Source organism: Aspergillus saccharolyticus, assembly GCF_003184585.1.
Source record: "Aspergillus saccharolyticus JOP 1030-1 unplaced genomic scaffold BP01scaffold_2, whole genome shotgun sequence".
Taxonomy (NCBI): domain Eukaryota; kingdom Fungi; phylum Ascomycota; class Eurotiomycetes; order Eurotiales; family Aspergillaceae; genus Aspergillus; species Aspergillus saccharolyticus.
The window spans coordinates 543,408-565,316 of NW_020290612.1; the positions used below are offsets into that span (position 1 = coordinate 543,408).

At 53.1% G+C, this 21,909-nt stretch overlaps 9 protein-coding genes across 9 annotated transcripts; 6 read left to right on the forward strand and 3 right to left on the reverse strand.

Annotated features, from left to right (window-relative positions):
* Nucleotides 1-617: 617 nt before the first annotated feature.
* BP01DRAFT_362236 (uncharacterized protein) lies at nt 618-2,075 on the forward strand (the record flags this gene model as incomplete). The annotated part of the gene is made up of 1 exon (XM_025576210.1): nt 618-2,075. One exon carries the CDS (start codon nt 618-620, stop codon nt 2,073-2,075), a length of 1,458 nt encoding a protein of 485 aa, XP_025435263.1.
* Nucleotides 2,076-2,785: 710 nt separating this feature from the next.
* BP01DRAFT_75247 (Zn(II)2Cys6 transcription factor) lies at nt 2,786-5,274 on the reverse strand. The gene has a single exon (XM_025580073.1). It carries the CDS (start codon nt 5,226-5,228, stop codon nt 3,099-3,101), a length of 2,130 nt encoding a protein of 709 aa, XP_025435264.1. The 5' UTR covers nt 5,229-5,274; the 3' UTR covers nt 2,786-3,098.
* Nucleotides 5,275-5,675: 401 nt separating this feature from the next.
* BP01DRAFT_332213 (class I glutamine amidotransferase-like protein) lies at nt 5,676-6,446 on the forward strand (the record flags this gene model as incomplete). The annotated part of the gene is made up of 2 exons (XM_025573077.1): nt 5,676-6,270; nt 6,322-6,446. The coding sequence occupies 2 exons, from the start codon at nt 5,676-5,678 to the stop codon at nt 6,444-6,446; spliced, it is 720 nt and encodes a 239-aa protein (XP_025435265.1).
* A 1,035-nt stretch (nt 6,447-7,481) lies between these two features.
* Nucleotides 7,482-8,740, forward strand: BP01DRAFT_352805 (putative short chain dehydrogenase/reductase). Its single transcript, XM_025574019.1, has one exon. It carries the CDS (start codon nt 7,534-7,536, stop codon nt 8,599-8,601), a length of 1,068 nt encoding a protein of 355 aa, XP_025435266.1. The 5' UTR covers nt 7,482-7,533; the 3' UTR covers nt 8,602-8,740.
* Nucleotides 8,741-9,270: 530 nt separating this feature from the next.
* BP01DRAFT_362240 (uncharacterized protein) lies at nt 9,271-10,163 on the reverse strand (the record flags this gene model as incomplete). Its single annotated transcript, XM_025576212.1, has 3 exons — nt 9,271-9,273; nt 9,426-10,107; nt 10,147-10,163. 3 exons carry the CDS (start codon nt 10,161-10,163, stop codon nt 9,271-9,273), a joined length of 702 nt encoding a protein of 233 aa, XP_025435267.1.
* A 1,719-nt stretch (nt 10,164-11,882) lies between these two features.
* BP01DRAFT_352806 (putative DNA photolyase) lies at nt 11,883-13,974 on the forward strand. Its single transcript, XM_025574020.1, has 2 exons — nt 11,883-13,316; nt 13,372-13,974. Exons 1-2 carry the CDS (start codon nt 11,933-11,935, stop codon nt 13,944-13,946), a joined length of 1,959 nt encoding a protein of 652 aa, XP_025435268.1. The 5' UTR covers nt 11,883-11,932; the 3' UTR covers nt 13,947-13,974.
* On the reverse strand, nt 13,951-14,769 carry BP01DRAFT_352808 (putative GPI anchored protein). The gene is made up of 2 exons (XM_025574021.1): nt 14,631-14,769; nt 13,951-14,574 (listed from the first exon to the last, which is right to left on the reverse strand). Exons 1-2 carry the CDS (start codon nt 14,751-14,753, stop codon nt 14,038-14,040), a joined length of 660 nt encoding a protein of 219 aa, XP_025435269.1. The 5' UTR covers nt 14,754-14,769; the 3' UTR covers nt 13,951-14,037.
* Nucleotides 14,770-15,790: 1,021 nt separating this feature from the next.
* BP01DRAFT_352809 (uncharacterized protein) lies at nt 15,791-16,628 on the forward strand. The gene has a single exon (XM_025574022.1). It carries the CDS (start codon nt 15,861-15,863, stop codon nt 16,473-16,475), a length of 615 nt encoding a protein of 204 aa, XP_025435270.1. The 5' UTR covers nt 15,791-15,860; the 3' UTR covers nt 16,476-16,628.
* A 2,438-nt stretch (nt 16,629-19,066) lies between these two features.
* Nucleotides 19,067-20,563, forward strand: BP01DRAFT_388359 (Zn(II)2Cys6 transcription factor domain-containing protein; the record flags this gene model as incomplete). The annotated part of the gene is made up of 2 exons (XM_025577821.1): nt 19,067-19,144; nt 19,202-20,563. 2 exons carry the CDS (start codon nt 19,067-19,069, stop codon nt 20,561-20,563), a joined length of 1,440 nt encoding a protein of 479 aa, XP_025435271.1.
* Between the last annotated feature and the right edge of the window lie 1,346 nt (nt 20,564-21,909).

The following is a 21,909-nucleotide window of genomic DNA, read 5'->3' on the forward strand; positions in this document are numbered from 1 at the left end:
AAACCCAGCGCGTCTAGGTTTTGATCTAGAATTAATTGAAGGACACTATCGTAGTAGGGGTTATACATCTTGGAACCTGCATGAGATGGAGGAGGGACACAGTAGCGACGAGGCAAGATGCAATGTACTTACGATGAATAAGCAGTACTTATGAACTGCTGACTGGATGTCCTAAAGCCATTGGGAGTACTGCTCCCTGTTAAACTTGTTTTATTGTCATCCTTTTTCGAGCTGACTCGAGCGCAATTACACCATTCAGGAACGGGATAGACCACGATAGTGGTAAGAGATTCGAGCTGGAAGTAAAAAAAAATTGTTCTTCCATGCTAAATTATACTTATAGCATGATGGAGAATCTCACCGTCTATCGAGTTCTTCTTTCAGATTCCGAGTTGTCGTGAGTCTTTGTTCTTCTCTTCTCGATTCCGACAGACCATGCATTTGGTGGAGTATTTCTGTTAATCAAGCAAAACAAGCCGTCATGTGCACCGCTCTGCCCAGCATAAGTAGGCTTAGGTTACAGTTTATAGACTTGGGAGATGTCCTTCGTGCGCTTCCTTTTCCTTATAACCATTCTCCTCAGTTGATACTGCAATCAACGAACCGCCTGCATCATCATGGTCTTCCCTTTCGAGGATCTCCCTGCAACAACCCAGATTGAGCAAATCACCCTGATGCTCAACGAGGCTGGCATCAAGCACATAGTGTGGACAGGATCCGTGCTGCGGCTCTACGGGGTAGAGCGCACCGAGCTCCACCTGCCGCACTACCTCGAGTTCGTGGTGGAGGATGCCTCTTTGCCTCTCGCCGTCCAGGTCCTCTACGAGAGAGGGTTCAGCCGCGGTTTGACTCAAACGTGCGGCCGATCGGTGGGCCCAGACAATGTGGGGACTGAACTTATTCATCTGACTACCGGTGGCAGACATCACCTGGACCTCCTCCTGCACGCCTATTCCAAGGTCATCGGGCGGCAGGAGGAGACTGTTCCTGAGCCGGAGAGTCCGATGTGGATGAGCGGCGAGGACCAGGGGAGTCTCCCAAGCATGGTGCTTTCCGAGCTCCCCCTGCTCAAGCCGGTCTTCTACATTCAAATGCATCTTCTGCAGTGGGCACGGCGCTGGTGCCTCGGCCCTGAGGAGAGCTACCACTGGTTCATGGGGGCCCGCGTCCTGGACCACCTCATCTCGCAGAACGTGAAGCCTGAAGTGGTCGGGTACGAGCTCTGCGAGCCGCTCATGAACGGGGTCTGGCGCGCGGTGCATAACCGGGAGGCCTTCGACGAGGTCGATATGTATGTGCAGCGCATGGCCCAGGCTCTGATCCGGGAGGACCTGTTGATTCCTCTCCGCGCGCCTCACTGGCCGGAACAGATGGTCCGCGAAGTGGACGGTGGGGGTCTCGTTGCTGCCGGGCTCCATGGCTCGGCGAGATACTCTACAGCGGGGACCTTTGGGGATAGCTATTATGATACCATTGCTAACACTTCCGTGGAGGATACCGGGAGCGCGGTGACAACCGAGCCTACATCCTCCGTGGCAGCGGAGCGAGCCGGGCAGGACAATCACAATCCCACAGCCACAACCAATATCGGCGACGACCCCGTTGCACGCGGTGCCGCGGTCCAGGTTCCCCGTAGCCGCGAACAGGTGGCTGCTCCACAGCCTATCGTAGATGATGGTGCCGGAGAACCGTTTGTGCCTGAAACACCTCCAAAGGAGGAGCCTATGCCGGAAAGAGCTGCTGATGATTCTCCTGCGCAGACCAGGGTTGCTGACGACGCTGACACTCCGGTTGCAGCTAGCACACCAACTGCTAAAACCCCCGAAAGCTCTGACGCCAAGGACGAAGAAGACGCAAACGGAAAAACCCCCACAGGTCATCCTCCCACAGAAGCAGAGGCCCATCCTGTCCTTCCTGCCGCAAGCCTTTCCCACAATTCTCTCCCCGCCACCGAATCCTGTTCAGGAGTTGCTGTGACGACTCCAGAGGATACGAGTATGATCGATGCTGAGCTTTGCCAATCCTGCCGGAAGGACCGTGACTGTGCGGATTGCGGCCGTTTAGCTGACGAGTGACCTGGTTAGTACCCTACCTTTCCACATAACGCCACGATCATGAGGTTCGTGACACTCTAATCAAGGTTTCTATTTCACGCAAAATAAGAAAAGTAGAAAAGAAAGAACAGTTCCATCTTCAGTAGCCGAATGCCCATGAGAGTAAATTCTGAGATAATGAGAGAGAAGAGTGGCATTAAATATGCAAAGGTCCACATCCGCGCCTTGCATGCGTATCAAGCAGAGGCAAAATGGGACATACCTGAACCAGTAATATAGCAGAGACGACGTCTCCTGCAGGTGGTCTTTTATTATTCCCGAGATGTATCCTCACACAGTCATCCAGCCAAGACACGCTGTCCGTACGCCGTCTCGACGATCCCTCTCGACCCCTCGCTGCAGCCACCCGCAGCTTCATTCCCAACAATCCTCAAACCGCACGGCTACACCCTATACACAAGAGCCTAGTAACCATGCCACATAGCTCATCGGCTCAAGAGTATCGTCTGGGAGTCGACGTCGGCGGTACTTTCACCGATGTACGTGTTTTCACTCCGCATGGAGAGACAGGGAGGTGGAGCCGTATGGACCGCATACGGGGCTGGATTATGTGAAGTCGTGGTATGCGAGTACACAACATGAGCCAGACTGGAGACTGCGATAAAGAGATCAAGCGACTCAAGCGTGCTGGATGGATATCTTTGGATTGTGTGATGGGTGGAGGTTGATGATTGGTGATGGCGCAATCAGGAAGTTGAAGGAGCGCCTGCTTCCAGCACATTCTAATGGATAGTAGGCCGATACGTCTTCCGATTCCGGCACAACTGTACATTCTTGTGTTAAAGTGCCGTGGATCACGGACGAAAGCTGCGGTAAATTGCAGGTGGTTATGTGATTTCAGAGCTAAGCGAGTAGCCACATTCTTGGAAAGTCTGTCGAACTCTTTCATATTGATATTCACAGTGATAAACTCGCAGAGACATCATTTCAGAATTCGAGAATTGGAGAATTGGCTTCCTAGCGGTGCTTTGCCCAGCAATGTCATCAGTAGAGGCCCGGGTTCACCAGCTCGGGAGCCTGCGGCCAAAGCAGATCGACGTTATTCCAGAAATCCACATCCAAAGCCTGGTTCAGCAGCCCTGCATCCAAGTTCAAACTCAAATCCAAGCCATGGAGTGAGAGCTGTTGGCTGCCGAGTTCGTCTACCCCGAGCATTGCTGCAGAATAGTCCCCACCTTCTCCAGCTGAAAATCCCTTACTAGACTTCGCAGCGAGAAGATCAGCTTGATTCAACAGGCCCTGCACAATCTTGCTCGCGTTGTGAGCGACGGGAAACCCGGCACTGAATATGTCAAAGACGGCAATGGCCAGAACAATGGCCTCTCGCGCTGTCTCGGTCATAGAACTTTGCGGATAAACCATCAGGAACCCGATCAAGGTCATCGCGGCGTTCCACTGCGAGTAGAACGCTTCGTGCCATCCGTTGAGAAGGGAGGTCTCCTGCAGCACCTGGTGAAGAAGTTTCGATAAGGCAACGGCGTGGGCGACGCAGCGCAAGGCCAGGGTTTCAGCTTGATCATCTGGCCGTGGGCGGCACTGAAAGGAAATGGCGGGGCGATACAGATTGACGCACTGGTGGTGGTAGGTGAGCTCGAGCAGCACGCGCTGCCGCTGTAGCCAGTGTGGTGCGAAGGGCTCCAGGACCAGCCGCATGCCGTCGGTCGAGAAGGGTTGCGAGGAGGGTAGCCCCGGGCTTTGCTGCCGCTTCAGCTGCAAGGCCTGTGGCACACTGTCTGCCCAGTCTGTGAGGAACTGCGTATGTGGAGCCAGCACCTCCGCGCTAATACGCAATGCATCAGGATTATCCCAGATCGTCTGGCCCTCGTCAAGGTGAAAGTCAGTGGCAAACAAAGCATTGTAAGCTGCGCGGACGATGATGTAGAGCTTGGTCTGGTACAGGTTGAAGCTTAACCACGTTGTGCTACCGTCAATGGGTACAAAGGTAGACCCGGAGGTGGATGCGGCTTTGAGCGTGTCACTGGGCAGTTGAGGCATTGATGCACCATCATTCAACATGAACGGGCGGCCGAGCTTCATCCCGGCCTTACTGTCCATCAAATAAACGGCCCACCACAGACGACGCCGTAACTCACGGTCTGCTTCGGGCATGCTCGAGGGGGGATCCAAGTGGAGACCGAGGGTGTACGCTGTCCGCACCGCTAGACTTACCGTGCTATCCATCATGTTATGGAATGAGCCTCCGCAGAGATATACGGCGCAGAGTAGGTAGCATTGCAAGGAGGCTATCGACGGGCTTTCCAGTTCGTATGTCAGCAGCTTCTGTCCCCGCCAGTAATGCCACCGGCCAGCTACGAGGGCATCTTTGCCATCCAAGAGGGTGCCTTGCGAGTCCGGGGGCAGGGTGGAGATGTGATACTGCATGCACATGGCAACCACAATATCAACCAGGGCCGATGGTCGGCGTTCTTTCCCCTCGGCCATCCATAAGCTCGCGTAATGCTCCTTGAAGTGAGCCTCATTCAGGATGGGAAACAGGGAAACATGGTAGGTCTGCCAGAAGTGATTGAGGAAGAAGTCTTCCTGCAGCGGAGTGAGGTAAAGGCCAGTGGTCGAATTCGAGGGCGAATTCAGGCTCGTTGCTGACTCCGCGACGGGCTGGTCTAGGAGCTTGTTGTCGCTGGCGGAGATGGGCAGCAGTTGATGAGCCGGCTGCTCTTGATCCAGGTGAGCACTTAGGAAACTGCTGAGGCGCTGGATATACGAATACAAGGACGAGGGGCCGACCCAGAGCCGGTTGGGAGAGCGTGCCGGACGAAAATGGATCCCACCCCAGAGAGGATTGCCCGGTACAGAGGCAGGCAACGTGATGGTTAAGAGGTCCTTTTCCACGTTCGTGTCGCGCTTTTGGAGCTTGGCTTCCAGTTGTTGGACTTTTTGCTTGAGCAGAGCTATCTCTTGGTTGGCCTGGGTGAGGGTCAATGCGGGGGGTGCGCTGCTGTTGCTGCACAGGGTCTGGCTTAGGGCACAGTTGGAGCAGGGGACCTGGTTGTCACAGCGTATGCGGCGCATGCGGCAATTCCCACATGCCCGGGCGACCTGCGCCCTTTTTTGCCGCTGGGAAGTCTTGGACAGTTTGGCAAGTGAAGCACTCATATTGGCAATGGAGTCTCATTCCATTTTCGGAGTCACGGACTTTTTGTCAGTACAGGAGTCATGAAGAGGGGTTAACTTAAAAGGCTGATGCTGACGTGGAGGGATTGCTGACCAATGCTGCACTACGCGTCTTACGCCCAGCCAGTCACGTGCATGATTGTATACGGGAGTTGCGGGATGAGGATTGATGCCTCAGGCTGGAAACCACTGGCACTCCTGCGTAACTCCGCAACTCCGCAACTCCGCCCCGTCCGTCTCTCCGTCTCGTGTTTACGAGTACGGAGTAGTATCAGCAGCATCAGCAGCATAAATAGCTGGTCAATGCCTCTGCCAAAAGAAAGAAGAAAACCAAGCATCACAATCACATTCATCACTCTTCAGCATCCATAACGATCTATCACAAGAACATCCTCCAATTCCGATATCGATTCCCCTCTATCCACCACCATGCCCGCCCGCAAAGCCCTAATCGCCGTGACCTCCGCCACCGCCCCCCTCTTCAACGGCAAGGAGCAAACCGGCCTCTTCATCAGCGAGGCACTGCATCCTTACCGTGCTCTCGTCGCCGCTGGCTTTGAGGTTGACCTCGCTTCGGAAACTGGTAAATACACTCCGGACTGGCTTTCTCAGCAGCCGGATTTCCTCAACGGCGAGGACCTTGCCATCTGGAATGATACAAACAGCGATTTCCGCCGCAAGCTGGACAACATGCGACCTGCTGCCGAACTGCTCGATACCAACACCTACGGTCTCTTCTACGCCTCTGCCGGTCACGCCGCCTTGATCGACTACCCCAGGGCCCGCGCGCTACAGAGCATCGGCGAGAGAGTGTGGGCGGACGGGGGCGTAGTGGCCTCCGTCTGCCACGGGCCTGCCATCTTTGCCAACATGCGGGACCAGGCCACGGGGGCGCCGATCATTCAGGGACGGAGAATTGCCGGGTTCACGACGGAGGCAGAGGAGACAATGGGAATCATGGGGGAGTTGCGAGGACTCGGAACAGAGATGGTCGAGGAGCTGGCCCAGCGCTTGGGAGCGAAGTGTAAGTGACGTGCTTCGAGTGTCATTGACTCTCAAGACTAATTGTGAATAGACGAACGATCGGCAGGCATCTGGGACGATTTCCATGTGGTCGATGGACGGTTGGTCACTGGGCAGAACCCGGCCAGTGCGACTTCGACGGCCAAGGCCGCTATCAAGGTGTTTGACAAGCTTTAGGTGTCTTTTTGTATTAATTCGACCTGATCGCCACCACATGATGAACAAGTTGTTCCTTTCTGTATATTTCTCTACGCTGAATGACAGTTCCTGTATTGCGCTTGTTATCCCGATCAGTACATATGCAAGTTGCCATGCCTCATTCGTAGGCACGGGCTCTCAGTGCCTCTTTAGCGTCATAAGAGTGGGATCTTTTATCGAAATCATCTTCATTCACATAGAGCACGTAGACTTCATTTCCATCTCATCTAATCTTTTTTCTTTCGGCTGTTGTACCTAGCATACGCTGCAATACTGAGCACTCAGGAAAGTTACGGCTAGTACTTGGCTTTCTGAAAGCCGCTTCTAGAATTATGTGGATCTCGGAGATCATCCTGTCAGGGAGAGTAACATAGATATCTTCATCAATTCCAGGAATGCTCGGAATATACTCCGTACAGCTCTTTCTGCTCTGTAATAGTCACACTGTTATGAGAACAAATCCAAGATTCCAGTTGATTGAGTAGATAAATACGGAGTAGATGTAGTTTCAGTTCCGGAGATCCCTGCGAGCCTCAGGCAGAAAACGGACTCGGTCGGCAATATCCCGACACAAAAATCTAGGCCGCCAGGCGCGAGGAGGGAGATCCTCCTCGCTACTCCGTGAATATTGTTGTTGGAAGTCCACCGCATTGAAAAGTTCAATGGAGATTATGAATACTAAGTGATCAAAGATAACAAGTCTTCTTGTGCCACTAGGCACGAACCACAATTCTTTTCTAATACGCAGCTGACGATAAAAGTCTAAACGCCACCAGCCAAGTGGACCCGAGAAACACCCTGGTACTACAACGGAGGTCAAATCAGCCGGGGAGCTGAGCCACTACGAACAAGCAGCCAGCCTCCATCGCCTCCACTCAACCAATACGAGCTCCTCCATGAAAGCCTACGGGGCAATTTTCTTTCAGCTGAAAGCCTTGAACTAGCTATACAAGCAAAAAATGCCGAAGACACTAGCAATGGCTTTGGAACCTTGTTAGCGCTATAAAGCTTCGGCCCACCTCCAATCTTCCACCGTCTGGCTTGCTTTACTGATCACAAAACCACCATGTTGAACCTCGATTATACCATCTCCAATTTGAAGGGGAAGACGATCCTCATCACCGGCGGCGCATCCGGATTTGGAGCTGCTTTTGCCGCACGATGGGCCTCCGCGGGCGCCCAGATCATCATTGGGGATATCAACCCAGCCGGGGAGACGATTGTTGCTCAGATCCGCACCGAATCGGCCAACGAGAACGTACACTTCATTCACCTCGATGTAACCTCGTGGTCCTCGCAAGTCAACTTCTTCCGACAGGCGGTCCAGCTCAGTCAACACGGAGGTATTGATGCGGTTGTGGCCAACGCGGGCATCAACGACCGCGACGAGGCGAGACAGCTCGAAAACCCGACGGTGGATTACTTGAACGACCCCCACCCCCCAGCGCCCAGTTCCAAGACCGTCGACGTCAACCTCAGCGGGGTCTTGTACACGGTGCACCTGGCTCAGTGGTTCCTTCCCCGGAATCCCGACTCACAGCCCTGCTCCGAATCCGAACAGACCTCCCACAGAGACCGCCATATCCTGCTGGTGGGATCCACGGCGAGCCTGCACCCGCTCATCAGCCAGGCTCCCTACACCATCACGAAACACGCGGTGCTCGGGTTGTTCCGCTGCCTTCGCGTGACAGCCCCCGTTTCGGGCGGGATACGCGTCAACATCATCTGCCCCTATTTCACCGACATCGGCCTCATGAATGCGCCTGCCCGGGTCATTCTGGCGGGGGTCCCGATCGGACAGCCCGAGGATGTGGTCGAGGCGGCCACCTACCTCATGGCCAACCAGACTTGCAGCGGTCGCTCGCTGGTGACGGGGCCTCGTTTGAAATTGGGACTGCCCGACCGTGCTTTGTTGAGCCGAGAGTCGCTCGATGAACAGACAGGGGAAGGGGAGGACTCGGAGCGTGGAGTCTGGGAGTGTCAACTGCACGATGTGGAAACCGCGGATATTTTCACCGAGCGCATGCTGAAGGCCGTGAAAGCCGTGGTGGCCACCCGGGGATGGATTGGATGGGCTAAGGGATTGGCGGGGGCACTGGCCTGGCCCGTGATGAAGAATTGGAACAAGGCATGATCTCTTGTGTTGGGAGCAAAATCAATCTGATACACATCTATAAATGACTCGATGGTGAAGGCTTCATATGCCTATTTCTTCCACCTCAATGTGGTGGTACTGCATTTCTCCCTCCATACATGCTAGTGCAAGAACCTGACTACTGCATGTACTGTAAACTACTACAAAATGGGTTATCACACGGCCTGAGGCAGCAAGTAGGGTCTCCACTCATCTCTTTATTCAGTCCTAAAGGAAGGTGTTATCTTACATTTACATGATCCACCATTCCTCTCCATACCGTCGAGAGTCGATGAATCATCGAGTTGGAGTCGCAAATACCTGCCAGAAATCAGACATAGTACCACCAACTGTACGCCACGAGGAGCTTACCCTTACCTCAGGTCACGGGTGCAAAAGGTACTGTTTACACACGGGGACCAGATCCCACGTCATCCAACAACCACGCGAACGACCTGAGACAGCTATAACCTAAATCTTTCCACAGCTCCAAGCAGCTAGGCTCCTATATACCATTCCCGGATTCAGACACGGGAATACAACAGCGTCCCAAGCTTCACCAGCGAGGGAGCATTGCGACCAGAACAGTGTTTCCTTCAGACACGGGAATACAACAGCGTCCCAAGCTTCACCAGCGAGGGAGCATTGCGACCAGAACAGTGTTTCCTATTACTGCATCCAATGAACAACTCGCAATCCACAAACCCACAGCTTGGCCCTTCTCAAAGAACTTTCTTCGCCTCATAATACTCCGGATAAGAAACCTGATACCCCAACACCCACCTTCCCCACGCCGCCATCCCAAATGCGAAAATTCGACTCACAACCACCCCGAGCCCATGCCACGGCAACGGCAGCGCAAGCGGGGTATCAGCATGATACAAAAACACCATCAGCTGGAAAAAGCTCGGCGCCTGCTTCGCGATCTTGCAGTCGTCCAGATACCCGAAGAAGTTGCGGAAGAAGCGCTCCTCTACCGCGTAGTTCACGGGGTCTAATCGCACATCGAAGATTAGCTCCTCGGTGGACGATGCGTTCTGCAGCCGATGGTAGGTCTTGGGCGGGACGGTGGCGGTGGGTTGTTTTTGTTCTTGTTGGTTTTCTTCGCCAGTAGCGGCAGTGGTCGCTGTCAGCTGTTTCCATGGTTCCGGATCCAGGCCTTTGTATAGGTTCATGGTGCCCTTGACGACGCGAAAGGTCTCGGTTTGATGGATGTGGTAGTGGAAGGGAGGCTCCATGATGGAGATGTCGCTGTCGCGGGGGGGAAGGGTGTTGCGGAAGACATAGTGCTCGTGCGAGGCGTAGAATGAGACAGACGAGCGGCCGTTTTCGTAGACTATGGGGTTTTGCGAGGCGCGGTTGGTTCGCGGTGGTAGTGGGGTGCGCAGGAAGGTGAACATGATGGATAGCTTAGCTGGAGGGGTGATGGAGCAGTATGTCAGGAGAAGAGGGGGGGAGGAGCAGAACGCGAACGATTGTGAATGACCCAGAACATAGGGTTGATGGCTGTTTTTGAATGTGAAAGAGAGGCTCTATTCAACTTACAGCCCTGGAGAAGTCATGGTGGATCGTGCATCTCGTATCCACCATCATCAGACCAATGAAGAGCGGGTATGGCTCGTGATCAGTACGGCCCGGGGGTGGATCTTGCTTCCTGAGCGCGGTTGGAGTGGTGGGGTTTGCACTCTTGTAGATACGGTTCCTTGTGACACCTGCGACAGGCGGACGTCGCGAACGATATCCTGCTCGGTTTTCGTAAAACGTTCTTGACAGCCGAGCCGAACAGTGTCCGGCGATCATGATTATTTGATAAGATGGTTGATGTATTCGGCAGCCTACTACCTACGGGATCGGACTGATATGATACACTGGGCCAGTGGCGGTGAGCCAACTAGCCAATCAGAGAACCGAAAACACAGTGTTCTGTCACTTAGCAAACATGCAAGTATATCGTCAGAGTTGTTGGTAAATATCTTACAGATGTCCTGGATGACAATCGAAGGGAGGATCAACTTCCTTGTCACCGGGACTTCTGGGGGAGAACAGCTTTTGCCTCGTAGTCCCACCAAGGGATGGTACTGGCACATTGCCCTGCTTATGCATAATCCTTCCTAGCCATCTGAAAGATGTCTTCCACGACAGACAATCTCAGGATCTTCTTTGACAGAGCAGACGCCTCCCTCGCCAACTAAATAAGCAAGCCCAACAGTCAATCGGTGCGAGAGTTGAGCTAGGGAATGAATCCACAACACTTGCTTGGTGTGAACGTAGGGCATTCTCACTCTGTCTGCTCCTTGTTCCCGGTCAGATGACATACTGTATCTTATTTGATCACGCATCAGTTCTAATCTGTACACACTGTCTCAAAACGTCTTCAAAGCTCAGACGCCGGTTACAGCGAGCTGGAGGAGATGTTCCGGCCCCTAAATGATCGGATGTGGGACGATGGCAGCTCAGGGCCATTTTCGGGACCGATTGTCCGACCTGATAGGAACCCATGGCTGGGAGTAAGTACCCATGATGGAAGCGGTGACTGTCTCTGTCTCATCTGGATACATTCCTCTGCGAGTTGCCGAGCGATGAACTGTTTGAAGGTCCGTTCACTCCTACGGACCAGGAATGAAATCAGTTGATTATGAATGCCATGATTGATCGCAAGAAGGGGTGGATCTCTCCGCTGCCACTCAATGAGCCAAAGCCATCTCACGGGATGTCACCATTCCGAAGAGCTATCCGCCAAGGGAATACGTCTCGAATTGTATCGCAGCAGCAGGGTGCAGATGTGGGTAAAGCATTCACTGAGGCAATATTCACAGTGGGGCTGTGATGGGTCAGCGTAAAAGAGGGTCTGGCATCAGCATCACTGTTGTCGAATGTAGTCATTGGGCGACTGTGTCGTATTGCTTCACTCATTGTTAGAAGTCAACCATCAGTCAGATAATTCGATGATGTGACGTAGACTCGTAATTGAGCGTCATTAAGAACAGAAGAAGTAATTGAGCGAAGGACCCAAACTGGTGAAGAAAGGAAAGAAAGAGTATATGTGGGGGCTCGGAAGGAGAAAAAAAGAAAGAGAATATGCGACACCGGTGAGATTCGAACTCACGCGGGCGAACCCGCTGGCTTAGCAGGTCAGCATCTTAACTAAGTTAAGTATAGTTAAGTAAATTAAACTACATGACATCATCAAATCGATCGGTCGATCATCGATCGAATCGAATGCGACGCGACGGAAAATCTTCAGCAGTCGATGGCCCCAGGCCCATCAGGCCTGTCTATTTCTCCAACCTCCCTACCTCCTCTCACGCTCACTCAGAGCAGCACTCAAAGCATGCCTTCGAAGCTCAAGCAGCCCAGCGGCGGCCCCGTGGTTCTCCTCTGGCATCGCACCGATCTGCGCCTGCACGATGCCCCCGCGCTCACCGCCGCATTGGACCTCAAGCCAACAATTTTCATCCCCGTGTGGACCTGGGATCCTCACTACGTCTACCGCGCCCGTGTTGGGCCCAATCGCTGGCGATTCCTGCTCGAAAGCCAGCAGGATCTCTCCGCCGCCTACACGAAGCTGAACCCGAAGCAAAAGCTCTGGCTTGTCCGCGAGGCACCGCAGACCGTATTTCCAAAGCTCTGGAAGACATGGGGCATAACGCATCTGGTCTTCGAGAAGGACACGGACGCCTATGCGCGGGACAGGGATAATGAAGTGGTGAAATTGGCGGAGAAGGCGGGCGTGACAGTGGTGATACGGAGCGGGAGGACGCTGTTCGATTCCGACGAGATCGTCCGGGTCAACGGTCGCAAGCCCACGATGAGCATTACCCAGCTGGAGAAGGCGGCCGGGAAGCTCAATGGAGGTGTTCCAGATAAACCGCTGGGTGCGCCGTCCAGCGTACCGGATCCGTGGGAGGAGAGTCGTATGGATCTGAGCGATCTGAGCCAAAACATCCCTGAGGCAGAGCCTGATGTGAACTCAGAATACCGCACCAAAACACAGGAAACACAGTACCATCATCTCATGGGTCCGAAGGGTGATTTTGCCGTGCCCACGCTGGAACAACTGGGTATTGACGCGTCGCGAGCCACCGGGCCGCATCACGGAGGCGAGTCAGTAGCCCTCAAAATCCTGAGTGACTGCATCAAAGACGAAGAGTATGTCGGTTTGTTTGAGAAGCCGAAGACCTCCCCTGCCGCGTTTGAGCCCCAGGCTACCACGTTACTGTCGCCGCACCTGCATTTCGGAACGCTGTCCGTCAGGAAGTTCTGGTGGGATGTCGATGCAGTGCTCAGGAAGCGGAAAGGCCAGAAAAAGCCCGTTGCACATCTTCCGACCAACCTGCCCGGCCAACTACTTTTCCGAGACATGTACTTCGCGGCGCAGGCGGCCCTGGGGTATGCCTATGCGCAGACCCAAGGCAATAAGATCGCCCGCTTCATCCCCTGGCACCTCCAGTCCAACTACTCGACAGTCCCGCGCGGCGAACATCTTCTGGATGGCACCTACACGATCGATGACCCCGAAGCGGAGACGTGGTTCCGGCGGTGGAAGCACGGCCGCACGGGCTTTCCCTGGATCGACGCATTGATGCGCCAGCTGAAGCAGGAGGGGTGGATCCACCATCTTGGCCGCCACAGTGTTGCGTGCTTTTTGACACGGGGTGGCTGCTATGTGAGCTGGGAGCGAGGCGCGGAGGTCTTTGAGGAGTGGTTGGTCGATCGTGCGGCCTTCTTTCTTCAGCTAATGAGATGAAAATCTATACTGACAACCTTCAGATGAAACTGCTTCCAACGTCGGGAATTGGATGTGGCTCTCCTGCACCGCATTCTTCTCCCAGTACTATCGCTGCTATTCTCCGATCGCGTTCGGCAAGAAATGGGACCCCGAAGGCCGCTTTGTGCGGCGCTATTGTCCCGAGCTGGCACATTTCGATAAGAAGTACATCTATGAGCCGTGGAAGGCGCCCATCGCCGATCAGAAGAAATGGAAATGCAGAGTCACCGGCGACGGGACGAGCAATCGCGACGAAGCGACTGGGCTGCAAACCTACCCCAAGCCGATGTTCAATTTCGACGAGCGGAGAGACTTCTGCATCAGTCAGATCAAGCATGCATACGAGATGAATCTGTACGGGGATGATCCCAAGGTCATGGACGGTTCGTGGAAAGAGCTGTTTGACTTTCATGATGAGGGGGGGAAGGTGGTGGATGAGATGACTGGTCAAGATGCTAAGAGCTTGACCGATCAACCTCGAAAACGATCAGATGGGGATGGGGAGGTCGATGGAGAGGATTCCTACTCCGATGGGGTTAGAGATGAGGAACCCAGCCCGAAAAGAAGGAAGAGATAGACCAATTCACATTAGAGATGGCTCGGTGGATTTTATGCACTGCTGAGATAGATCATGATTATATACAGTAATGGATTAATTAAATCATTAATTACAGAGCTGCGCCTACCAAGGCTGCGATAGCAGCACCATAGATCAAACCGGCGTTGTTAGTGAGGGCAACCCCAGCTCCGGTGCTGGGAGAGGCCGAGGCCGTGGCCGCGGATGCTGCGGATGCTGCGGCGGTGCTGCTAGTGGCAGCAGCTGACTCGTGGCTGGCCGAGGCTCCGGTGGCGGTAGCAGTCGCGGTAGCCGAGGCCGTGGCCGTGGCAGAAGCTGTGACGCTGGAAAGGCTCTCAGCGTCTGCGGTAATGGTCACGGGCATGTAGCTAATTTCGTCAGAGCCCAGAGTGATGGTGCTGGTGCCGGGAAAGTTGGCGCCCGTGCCTGAGGCCATCTCGACACAGACCCCAGTGATCGTCCCCTGAAGAGAACAGACCACGGACATATGGAAGTCTTCGTCAGCCTCCTCTATGAGATAGGTGGTGGTTGTAGGGCCAGCAACCACGGTCATCCCGGGGCCCATGCCGCACTCGTCGCTATCCGTCCCGGGGGGGCAGTTGATATAGTAGGTGGTTGCTGTTGCAGCCTACTAATATGTTAGCTGACTACGCAACGCGGTGATGCTAATCTCTGAGCACATACAACTCCCATGACCGAAGCAGCCAAGGGTTGAGGATCGGCACCGGGGATGAACATGGAGGTGACGTGGGTCTGTGCGGAAGCGAGGGCGGCGGCAGCCAGACCCAGGATCAGTTTGGCCTTCATTCTGAGTGCGGATATGATGCAGAGACAGTGCGTGATGCGAACAACGATGGACTGAAGAGTGTCCGGGGATTTAAAGGAAGCGCAGCGGCAAAATGAAAATCAGGAGACACCAGCGCCGGCGACTCCATCAGGCACCGGCTGCCTGGGAAGTGATGAATTGCCCCCTGCTTGGCGAACTCTATATGAGGCTGGACTGCGCCCAGACAGGACTAGTCCTAGGGGTACAGTCCCTGGTCCCATGAATACGAGCCCTGATCGAGCTTAGATCACGCTTCGTCTGGGGGCGGCGTCGCGTGAAGTGCCCTTAAGCTAGTCCCAACCGGGGCGACCCGCTCCTCAGGAACATTTTCAGGCGGCTGTAGCCGACTCGGACCCAAAAAATGACTAGTATTGTCCTTCGTCACGGGTATATCCTGACATAACTTGTTCTGCTGCCATGCTTGAGTAAAGTAATTTACTATAGCATGAAGAATCAATCCGAGTCATGAACAATAGGAGACGGCGTATGAAGACTGCCTACCTCAAAGCACGCTTAGGACTTTCGCTGTTTGCTCGATGTGAATAGTGTTCTCCCAATCGGTCCTAACCCTGTACTTTGTGCAAAGGCCCCTAATCAGGGGTCCTTATCCGCGCCAATATACTCCATACAGCACATACATATCGAATTAATATTCAATGATCTTGATTCTCCCAGTTACTGTGGTGTAGTTGTAAGCTCGTTTAGACGTTAGCTTCGGCGCTAAGCCCACTAAAGGAGACTATCGAAGATGGGGGGGCCAATGGCGCCTACCCTCATTTCCTTCGCACCCTGTGATTCGCAGATTTTGCTAAAGTCAGTATTGGGGACGGTCATGTTTGTGCATCAATCGAGCCCATTGAACTTGCTCGTTTGACTCATAGCCCCTGCAGTTCGGACTGACACTCCCTATTGGGCCAAGGGTAGCCAGAACGAGGAAGATCTTCTGCCCCCTCCTTCTCCATACTTAAGACTGGTGGCGTTCGTTGAGCTGAAAAAAAATGTTTCCTCTCCACTGATTCTCTGTTCATCCATCATTACCATTGCCAGGTAATTCAAACCTCTCATCCATAGCCCTCCAAGTAGTCACAATGCGTGTCACCTTCCTCCTCGCTGCAGCTCTTTCTGTGCTGACTACCAGCGCCGACGACACAACCACCACCGTGGGATTCTACGTCCCCGACTGGGAAGTCACATTACCAGCCGATGGCCAACGGAATAGCACTGGAGCCAGTGTCGTCGGCATCAACACTGCGGCGACCACCTACCATCTCGGTTGTCTCAAGGATGCCCCTAAAACCGACTGTGATATCGACCACTCGTGGACAATCGTTCAGGGCCCTTCGACTGTGAGCGTGTCGGGCGTGTACACTGCTTCGACCTCCGACAAGAGCCAGAGCTTCGATGTCACTGTCACCCAATCCATGGAATGTTCCCTCAAGGCCTGGACCGAGTCGGCCAGCTGTAGCATGAGCGTCGGCATGACCGGTAGTCTGGATGGCGGGTCGTACTCGTCTTCCACATCTACCCATGCCTCTTACACCACTACCGCGACGCTCAGAGCACTGTTGGTCACGGGCGGAGTCAAGTCGCTGACGGAACCGGCGGCCACGAAGACTGATGGGGCGGCGAAGGGCAACGGAGCGGTGGGCGCGATGATAACTGCAGCACCGGTGATTGCAGCGGCGGCTGCAGCCTTGCTGTAGGGCAGAATACACGAATGGCTTACTTGCTTCACTGTGTCTAATAAATACTGTTAATATGTTAATGAGATGAACTTAGTATGGGGAATGAACTAAAGAGACTGCAGACCTGGCATAACGATGACAAAATGTGTGTCTGGCTCCTTTGTATTTCGCAGATTTCAGTGATGTCATGAAAGATAGTGAAGTTGAGGATGAGTGGATGATTCCGATTTGGTGTTTGGTGTTGACCTTGTATGTGTTGTTTGCATCCTTGGTGTTCTTCCAGAAGAATTGAACTCATTCGATCCTCCCTCACTTCTTCTATCCTCCCCTTTCCACCCATTCACACCATCAAGAATTCTTCTATTCTTGACAGCCCTTTCTCTCTTGAACGGTATTTTCATCGAGTCCAGCTCGCAAGGGCACAAAGTCAAGAATTCAATCTACGATTAACAAGGTCTTTGAGAAGTGCAGCACTACTTTCGGTACACATACAGAGCTATAAGGCGCGATAAAGTCTGAGTAACCGATGTGTAGAGGAGCCAAAGCGACTACAGGTACATTAAAGTCAGAGTGTCTGTTTGATTAGCTATTGCTGTCCGCAGAAATACATGTTCGAAGACAGGCACATCTCAAACCCCATATAGTCTCCTGCTAGGCACCCAAGCATGCTGTTTGTGGCCTATCAGTGAGATAAATATAGGACATCATAAGAGACAGTGTCAAGCGATCTTCCCGCAACTTCAATATGTTCGCCAAAGCCGTTCCAGGGAGTTATTGCGTTCAGTTTGCCTACGATCATGGTATCAAGCTCCAGCAACTCTACGACTGGAACTCAGCTTTGGGGCGAAACGGGACAAATTGCACGTATGCTCTGCAGGCTGAGTAGTGGCACTGCGCCGGCGTGTGGTTTTCTTCGCCGGTTCAGGCGCTCGGAATTGCTGGGAACTGTGAACCTTATGCACAAGCTGTCCATTGGGAGGACTGTCGGGGATACACGACGCGGAGTATCATATTCAAGTGGCTCACCTATATGTTTGGAATGCGGTTCTCGGGCCGATGAAGAGAGGAGCACTTTTACAAGTCTGCAGACATGAACAGCATTTCCTAGAGCGTGATGCTTCACCGTGACATTGAAACCACTGCTCGCTCTCTCATGTTGCAGCTCTTGCGCGAGTTTGGCTCGACTCTCCTCCAGCTTCTGGACCCCTTTGTTCAGATACGCAAGACTCGGAAGGACATATCATCTGTGAAGAGCTGATCGGGATCCTCATCGGACAGGAAGTCGGTAAGATCTGTCACCAGTGCTGCGGCAAGTTTCTCGCAGCGCATTTCGCATATTGGTAGATAAATGCTGGTTGACAGCAGAAGCAAAAAGGGCATAAGGAGTCTGGAATGGCAATCGTGAGATTACAGGAGGAGATTGGGTGTAAAGGACATGTTACTGGGGAGGAGATCATTTGTGTTTTTTGTATGTCGTGTTTGTTGTGGTTGCCTTCGCGCCTTCTCCTCGGTGGACTTCCACTTCTCCCTTCATCACCTTCAATCTCTGAAATCGGATTCTTTCGACCTGAAAGCTTTTATCGCATGACTTCCTCTATCATCATCTCCATATTGACCTGATCTTTTTCCCCTCTTCCTACGTCTAAATTTCTCCTGTGCAGTCCATTTCCGGAGTGGAAAGCCTAAAAGGTCGGAAATATGAGGCTACCTTAAGTTGCAGGTGATTCATCTCTAAGATGAAGCGGAGTCTGAACATTCGAGTCATTCGTACCAGGTCTGGACATTTGCCGGGGCTGACCTCACTTACACGTTATGCAAAGACCAATGCATGGAAACGTTTTAGCCAAGCGGCAATTAACCAATTGAGGGGTCATCCAGGAACCAGTGATTGATAATTGAGCCCCACTTATGCCAATGGCTAGGCCGTGGCGCGGCAGATGAAAGTCGTCTGATCGCTGAAGGAAGCGAAATGCAAAAGTTGTGCTAGCGACATCTGAAATTACGACATCCACACAGCAGAATGCCTGGTGTCCCCATTGATGAAGTAGGCGACCGAGGAACCCGGAACTCGGAAGTTAATAACCCGAATTATGGCTTGTACAATTGACCTTGGATGTTACCAACCGGATAGCGGATGATTTCAGTGTGCGGTGGACACCATTCCAGTCCTGATTAATGTTAGAGCGCAGCGATAGCTCAACTTCCGAGTCATGATGTATGGATGATACGGATTTTTCGGCATAACGCCGACAGCGGCTCAAGACAGACGGAGGATTAAGCATGGCTAAGTCTTTGCTTATTCGTCCAGGCGCATAACCTGCGCCTCAGATAACCTGCCACTAGACAATTTGCGGAAGGAGACGCGACAGTAATATGCGCAGACCATGCGATTGGCTGAAACTTCGGCCGACAGCCTTTCCTGAAGAACGGCCCACGTTTTGTGCTCCACAGCGGGGCGGGGCGGACGTGCAATCCATGAACCATAAAACCCTGCCCCTGCCTAGGCCATGTGTCCAGTCTAGTGTGGTCTAAGGCGACAGGGTTTCAGGGTCAAGTCTACCGGGGGGTTTCCACCACAAATTCTATGAAAAGCGTTCGACGGGGTCAAGATGCAGACCAAGACAGGTTCCATAACACGCATCCATCGGAGCAAAGGCTGTCTCATGTGTCGCCGCTCGAAAGTGAAGGTAGGATCAATGCCGAGTCGTCATCCTCTTCGAAAGAGCTGACGACGAGAAATCAAGTGCAATGAAGTACATCCGCAGTGTAGTCGCTGCGCTCGCCGGGGCACTGAATGTAGCTATCCTGATGCCCTGGAGCTCAATTTCCGCGATGAGAACAGCAAAGCAGCAGCCCGCGCTGCTGCTCTCTGGCGAACTCGTACTCAGGCAGCGAGACTGCTACATGAACCCAGCGCCCCTAGTCGCACGCTGGAGGATCTCCACAGCCGGGTTCTAGCGGCATTCTACCGTGACTTTGACTGCAGCGCCAAGGTCTCCAACCCTTGGATTGAATTCTTTCAAATGCTGCCAACTCTTTACCGTCGGTCGGCCGGACAGCCCTCCTCCCCCACTCGTGAAGCGATCCGTGCCCTGGCCATGGCCCATCATTCGCGTCAACAGCAGTACCCGGTTCCACAGCTGGAGATTATGGCGCGGACCGAATACTTACAAGCCATTACCCAGATCCGGCTTCAGCTACAGCGAAGTCACGGGATTCCAAGCACGGAGACCGTCGTATCGGTTACACTAATGGGGCTGTTTGACTCGATCCTTCCTAGTCCCGACCCAGTGCACTCCTGGCATGGGGCCCACCAGCACGGGGCTATTTCCATGGTCCGGCAGCAAATTGCTGCCCCCAGCTCTGCGGCCAGCATTGACCCATATCTTTTGAAGTATCAGTACCTGCTAATGGTAATAAATTGTTTGAATCATCGCTCACAGCCGCAGCTCCCCCTAAAATGGTGGGCTGCGGTCATGGACCCGGGATTTTCGGCCACCCATTTGTTTTGTACCATGTATCGGCTTGCACAGTGGCAGGCAGAGATTGATTCGTTCATTCTTACTTTCGACCATCATGCATTGTCTGAGATGATTGAGAAGCTACACGCAGCCGATGAAGCATTGGAGGCATGGGAGGCCCAACTATCCCCAAGCGCTCACTTTTCCGAACGGGACGTTAGGGCCGACGATCCCACGATCCTGCAATGGCCTGGCGCCCCATCACGGGTCTATGTCTACAAGTCCAGCTGGAACGCAGTGCCCCTCACTTTCTGTTTTGCGACGCGCATTGTGCTCTACCAAAATGTTTTGATGTGTCATGGCTATGATGAGCACGCGGAGCAGATCATTGTGGAGATGATTCGACACATCTGCCGCAGCACCAGTGCCGTATTAAGTGGTGGTGATGGCAGCACAGAGGCGGAAGAGGGGCTGTCGATGCGCGGACGGGCGATTGTGTGGCCGCTAAATGTCGCCTCCTCCGCCCTGCAGAGCAACCCGAGGGTGCTGGAGAAGGTGGGCTTGGACGCCGCGCAGTGGACGCGACGAGCGCTTCAGCATGTGCTGAGGCTTTCTGGAAGTAGCTTAGCTCTCATGATGGATTAAAAGACGCAATCTCAGATCATCTAGGTCAGTAGAAGGGAGTTTTGGAAGGACAGCCCTGCAACTGAGGGGTCCTGGAAATGCTATCTGTGGAACCGTCCAGGCAACTGCATTTATCCAGGAATCCGGGGTGCTTTAAGCCTCGCCAAGAGAGCTTGATTGACTGGGCAAGTCTAAGCCGAGATTGGGTGCCTGAGGCCCTAAGACCGACCCTAAACGGCATTTCTCCCGAACCCCGAGTTTATCTCATCTTCATCTCATCTCATCCTCCTCCAATATTTTCTCCACCTTCTGTACACTTCTGACTTGCTTTGAAGCCTCTGCTTGCAGCAGCCTACAATAAGAACAGATTTGGCTTCCGCTCTCTGAACCTGACTGGCTGATCCTCGCTCTATGAACGATCCTTTCCATCTCCTCCTACTACATTGAACAGGAATTTTAACCTATCCTTACTACTATACGTCTATGAACGAAAAGGCTGAATAATTGGTAGTAATATTTAAGCAATAATTACGATACCTTTTTTCTTTACTCTCTTTTGCTCTATTCTTTGAGGATAATTGAAGCCAAGGGGAGCCCACTCGGGTCAAAACCTAACAAGCCTCCTCCCAGGCACATTTCAAGAGGTCAAGACAAGCTATATCATATACGAACCTCACAGATTCCACATCCGGAGGAATTCATTAGTGGTTGCGATGGCACCGTTGAGTGTAGACATATCCCAGGTACCCTCGAGCGTGCGGGGTTTCGGATTGTAAGTCTCCCCCGAGTGGCCAATGTAGAATTGGCATTGAGATTCGAGGGTCTCCATGATGATGAGCCCCCCGAGCATTTTATCACCGATACTTGGGTGGTGCAGCCGGCGGCCCTGCCAATGCAGCTGGAGGATCACACGCGCAAGCTGCCATTCGTTCTCAAGAAGCCGGGGGTCCGGGGGCAAAGATATTGCCACGAATCTGGCGCGGCCGCATTCGCGCTCAATGTCGTATGCGGTGAACGGGATGTCTTCTGCAGACATTTTGAGCTGGTGGAACGCGGTTTTTCCGAGGTTTGGAGTTGCAAGATTCGAGGCAGTGAGTGTCAAGATTTGATGGGTGGGGAGGCATGCTCTTTTATGATCCTTTTGCCGCTCGTCATCGGGGCTATTTATAGGCAAGTCTTTCCGATAAGAGGCAATTGGCTCATTTTTCTGCAAATTTTCACTAGTAAACAATGGTGAGACGAGGTCAAAAGAATGGTGGTATACAAGACCTGTAGGAACAAAGGTCGGTTCTCGGAATATTTCACAGGGTGAGGAAGAATGCGAGCCTAGAATGAAGAGGAAAGTTCTTGTGTCCGTGAGTCCTGAA

What these genes read in the sequence shown, in the direction of transcription:
- BP01DRAFT_75247 (XM_025580073.1), bottom strand. Translation starts at nt 5,228, where the DNA reads ATGAGTGCTTCACTTGCCAAACTGTCCAAGACTTCCCAGCGGCAAAAA.
- BP01DRAFT_352805 (XM_025574019.1), top strand. Translation starts at nt 7,534, where the DNA reads ATGTTGAACCTCGATTATACCATCTCCAATTTGAAGGGGAAGACGATC.
- BP01DRAFT_352806 (XM_025574020.1), top strand. Translation starts at nt 11,933, where the DNA reads ATGCCTTCGAAGCTCAAGCAGCCCAGCGGCGGCCCCGTGGTTCTCCTC. An exon ending in TGAGGAGTGGTTGGTCGATC is followed by an intron (nt 13,317 to 13,371) that starts GTGCGGCCTTCT and finishes GACAACCTTCAG; the next exon opens with ATGAAACTGCTTCCAACGTC.
- BP01DRAFT_352808 (XM_025574021.1), bottom strand. Translation starts at nt 14,753, where the DNA reads ATGAAGGCCAAACTGATCCTGGGTCTGGCTGCCGCCGCCCTCGCTTCC. An exon ending in CTGCTTCGGTCATGGGAGTT is followed by an intron (nt 14,575 to 14,630) that starts GTATGTGCTCAG and finishes ACATATTAGTAG; the next exon opens with GCTGCAACAGCAACCACCTA.
- BP01DRAFT_352809 (XM_025574022.1), top strand. Translation starts at nt 15,861, where the DNA reads ATGCGTGTCACCTTCCTCCTCGCTGCAGCTCTTTCTGTGCTGACTACC.